The sequence below is a fragment of the Helobdella robusta genome (genome assembly GCF_000326865.2).
Source record: "Helobdella robusta unplaced genomic scaffold HELROscaffold_48, whole genome shotgun sequence".
NCBI lineage: Eukaryota > Metazoa > Annelida > Clitellata > Rhynchobdellida > Glossiphoniidae > Helobdella > Helobdella robusta.
The window spans coordinates 1423393-1427629 of NW_008705215.1; the positions used below are offsets into that span (position 1 = coordinate 1423393).

Below are 4237 nucleotides of genomic sequence, written 5' to 3' on the forward strand. Positions count from 1 at the left end.
ATTGATTGATTGATTGATTGATTGATTGATTGATTGATTGATTGATTGATTGATTGATTGATTGATTGATTGATTGATTGATTGACCAATTGATTTATAACCATAATTATTCATAATAAAATAAAATCCATAATTCTCCACAACATAATATAATAGCTATCATCATTGTCGGTTTATGGTTAAGTCGCCTGTGTGTGTGTTTTTGTTTGTTTGTGTGTGTGTTTTTGTGTGTGTTTGAGTGTCTGTGAATGTGTGTGTGCGTGTTGCTGTGGTTTGTGCTACCATCATTAGCACTATTACTACTACTACTACTACTACTTGCTACTACTACTACTACTACTGCTACTGCTGCTACTACTACTACTTGCTTCTACTACTACTACTACTGCTTCTACTACTACTACTACTGCTACTACTAATACTAACGATAATAATAATAATAATATAAATAATATAAATAATTAGCACTCTTATTATAAATATTCCTAAAATAAAAAATTATTTAAAACCAACTTACTAAATTTGTCCAAGTGAATTAATGATACTCGGCTAAAATTCATTGTGACTGGATTTGGCGGAAAATATTTTTTAAAGTGGTGATGATGATGATGATCATGAAGATGATGATGATGATGATGATGATAAAGACGATGAATATGAGGATGAGGATGATGATGAGGAGGAGGATGATGATGAAGATCGTGATTATGATGATAACGACGATGATCATGACGAAATAGACATCAACTAACTGAAATCTTCGGGCACCTTATCAACTATCTTCTTCTCTGTGTTAAAATACTTCATCGTCATCATCATCTTCTTCATCATCATCTTAATTATCATCATCATCACCGCCACCACCTCCTAAATTATCACCACCACCATCATCACCACCACCATCATATCACCACTGACCTGTCTGATCGTAATCTTTTTCGTCTGGGTTGAATTGATTAAACAATGAATGGCAGTTACACATTTTAAAAATCTTCAAACATAGTTAAAAACATCTCTTCAAAATTGCCTGCTGATATAAAAGATTCCTATACAAAAAATATTACAAGGCTTGGAAGGAAAAATGAATCGTCCAAGCGTCCTATATTGTTAGCGTTGGATAGGTTGGTGTCTAAAGAGAGATAGGCACACAAATCGAAGCTAATGCCGGTTGGACGGAATAAAGTATGGATCGGCAACAAACCTGACACCAGAGCCGAGAAGTAAATTAAAAATCTGACGCAAAATCAAGAGAAAAAGCATACAAAGACAATTTTTTATACAGAGTCAGAGGTCAAAGTGGCAAGATGGTTGTGAAGTTTAAAAATTAATTGATGGAGAGGCTGGTGATGGTAGAGCCAGTCAGAAGATGGTTCATGTTACAGCTCAAAATAAAAATTACAATGATTTAAAAATTGGTCTGGGGCTCCTGAACATATGATCTATAATGTCAAAGTATGAAATGGTGCATGATATAATTTGTGGAGAATTGGAAATTTTTGTTCGTTAACTGAAACATGGCATGGGTCGTCAAATGAATTTGCAGTTCGATGTGCAATGCTCTCCAGGTTTTAACTCTGTAGATTAAGTTAAACCTCACGATTCATATCACGGTGGAATAATAATATATTTCAGGAAAGAATTCATCTAAAAAACTGTTGAATTACTCGCCGTAACAACTTTTGAAGCCGATGCGATTAAATTGACATTAAACAAATCTGATTTTATTGTGTTTTCAATTTCAAGACCTGGATCGGTCCTTCCTTCACCGACTTTGCATTCGGAGTTAGTGAGCATTTTAGAAGTTTTATCGCAGTTAAGTATGGAGAGGGTAGATGATCCAAATAGAGCCTCATCAGGCGATGTTTTTGGTGGTTTTCAGTCGGCCAACAGAATTAACGAACAAAGGCAGGTGGTGTTTTGGACTTGATCGTCACTTTATCACTATTTTCCTAATTCTGAAAGTTTGATTTCACTTATTCTCTGGATTTCTCTTGTTGGAGTGTTATCAGATTATGGATTAATCCAGGTATGTTTGTCAACCAATCAAGTTAAAGGTAGAAGGAGTTAAAAAGTGTTACGGACCCCTGGAGATGCATGAATGAAGAGAATCTAGATTTACGGAAAATTCATCTTGGAAAATTCATCTTTGGAAAATTCATCTTGGAAAATTCATCGTGGGGTAAAATTCATAGTGGATAATTCATTGTGGTAATGTTATAAGGTATTGAGGCCCGGAGTGGAAATATTTGTGAGGTCCCTATAATTAATTAACAATCGAAATCGAACCCGAATTCGTTTACTTAAATTGGCGTTATTAGTTGTGGGGGACCAGCTGTGGTAGGTTTAATTCCTATCTTGCAATATGATACTAATTGCTAATTATCGTTTAATCGTTAAATTGCCGAAATCTATTCACCAATTAATTAATTTATGTATGTATGTATGTATGTATGTATGTATGTATGTATGTATGTATGTATGTATGTATGTATGTATGTATGTATGTATGTATGTATGTATGTATGTATGTATGTATGTATGTATGTATGTATGTATGTATGTATGTATGTATGTATGTATGTGTGTATGTATGTGTGTATGTATGTATGTATGTGTGTGTGTATGTATGTTTGCATGAATCAAGAAGTTACCTATATGCAGTTCGCTGGGTGCCTTCTTGCCTAGCACTGCATGTATTGACGATGATGTTGGTGATGATGATGACGACGATGACGAAGGTATTCTTGATAATGATGACGATAATAATAATAATATAATAATAGTAATGATGACAACGAAGATGACGATGATTTAGCTAACTCCTAGCAGACTTGGCTAGGGCCTCTCTAAAATTCCTCTCCAGTCCTCCCTCATCCACATGTTGTTCATGAGACTTTTCTGAAATTTAAAAAAAAAATAATAATTAATAATAATTAATAAATAAATAATAATAATTAATAAATAATATAATAATAATTAATGATGGCAATAATTATAATTGATCGTTTTAAAGTTTATAGTGGAATTCCACATGGAAGTGTTCTGCCTCCTGTGTTGTTTCTTGCATGTGTGAATGACCTTTTGAATATTTGACTCCGGGTGACCTTTTGGGTATTTGACTCCGGGTGACCTTTCGGATATTTGACTCCTGGTGACATTTTAGATATTTGACCCCGTGTGACCTTTTGGATATTTGACTCCTGGTGACCTTTTGGATATTTGACTCCGGGTGACCTTTCGGATATTTGACTCCTGGTGACATTTTAGATATTTGAAATTTAGATCCCAGGATCAGCCTCTACCTGTATGTATGCCTGATGGTGCTATGATGTTTAAACACGTTTCAGGCCATGAGATGAGGATAGGAGGGTTCCACTAGCCGGTTTCGGTGAACTGTATGAATATAGTGACTACTACCACTAATTCTATGTTACTAACTTTTGCTAAGCGCTATCTCTTTAGCTCTTTCTGTAGCTTTATTTCCAACCATTGTAAAGAATTACTTAATAATAATAATAAAAATAATAATCGTTATTATTATACTTCTTATTATTCTTCTTATTATTATTAATAATGCGCGTCACTCATTAGGTTAAAAATATTTACAGTGAGTTAAATCCATTGTTATCTCGTATTAAATATAATCATTAACACATGTTAATATATATTTAAATATATATTAACAATAATAAAATAGTAATAATAATTATAATTATTATTGTTTATTATTATTATTATTATTTAAAAAGGGTCCCCAAAAAAAGATTTAAATAAAAATAGAGTTGACATGGAAAGAGAAAAATTATTGATATTGTTTACATACATACACAAAGTATTTTGCTAGCTACGTCATGCCACAGAATATTAATTTTAATTCTATATTTATTATCTAATTTAATTGTTTTTATTATTATTATTATAATTATTAGTGTTATTATTATTTTGCTTGTGATAATAATAATAATAATGATAAGGCGGAAAAATCTAATTTAGAAGAAAGAATTCTATAAATTTTTTAACTATTAACGAATATAAAACATAAATTATTTAACAAAAATGCGCCATATATAAATGAATGAATGAAAAAATGAATGATTGATTGAATGAATGAATGAATGAATGAATGAATGAATAAATGAATAAATGAATAAATGAATGAATGAATGAATGAATGAATGAATGAATGAATGAATGAATGAATGAATGAATGAATGAATGAATGAAACGTTTATGTCTG

The 4237-nt window shown here is 31.8% G+C and overlaps 2 protein-coding genes across 2 annotated transcripts in view; both read right to left on the reverse strand.

Moving 5' to 3' along the window:
• The window catches only part of HELRODRAFT_178584 (hypothetical protein), a gene marked incomplete at both ends in the record, with an annotated part of 3386 nt that extends 2404 nt beyond the window's left edge, over positions 1–982 (reverse strand). The window contains one exon of the mRNA XM_009026661.1: positions 919–982. Coding sequence (XP_009024909.1) covers positions 919–982 — 64 coding nt within the window. The remainder of the gene's footprint in view (positions 1–918) is intronic.
• Positions 983–1644: 662 nt separating this feature from the next.
• HELRODRAFT_178585 (hypothetical protein) lies at positions 1645–3490 on the reverse strand (the record flags this gene model as incomplete). Its single annotated transcript, XM_009026662.1, has 6 exons — positions 1645–1848; positions 2083–2084; positions 2652–2687; positions 2821–2898; positions 3079–3252; positions 3439–3490. 6 exons carry the CDS (start codon positions 3488–3490, stop codon positions 1645–1647), a joined length of 546 nt encoding a protein of 181 aa, XP_009024910.1.
• Between the last annotated feature and the right edge of the window lie 747 nt (positions 3491–4237).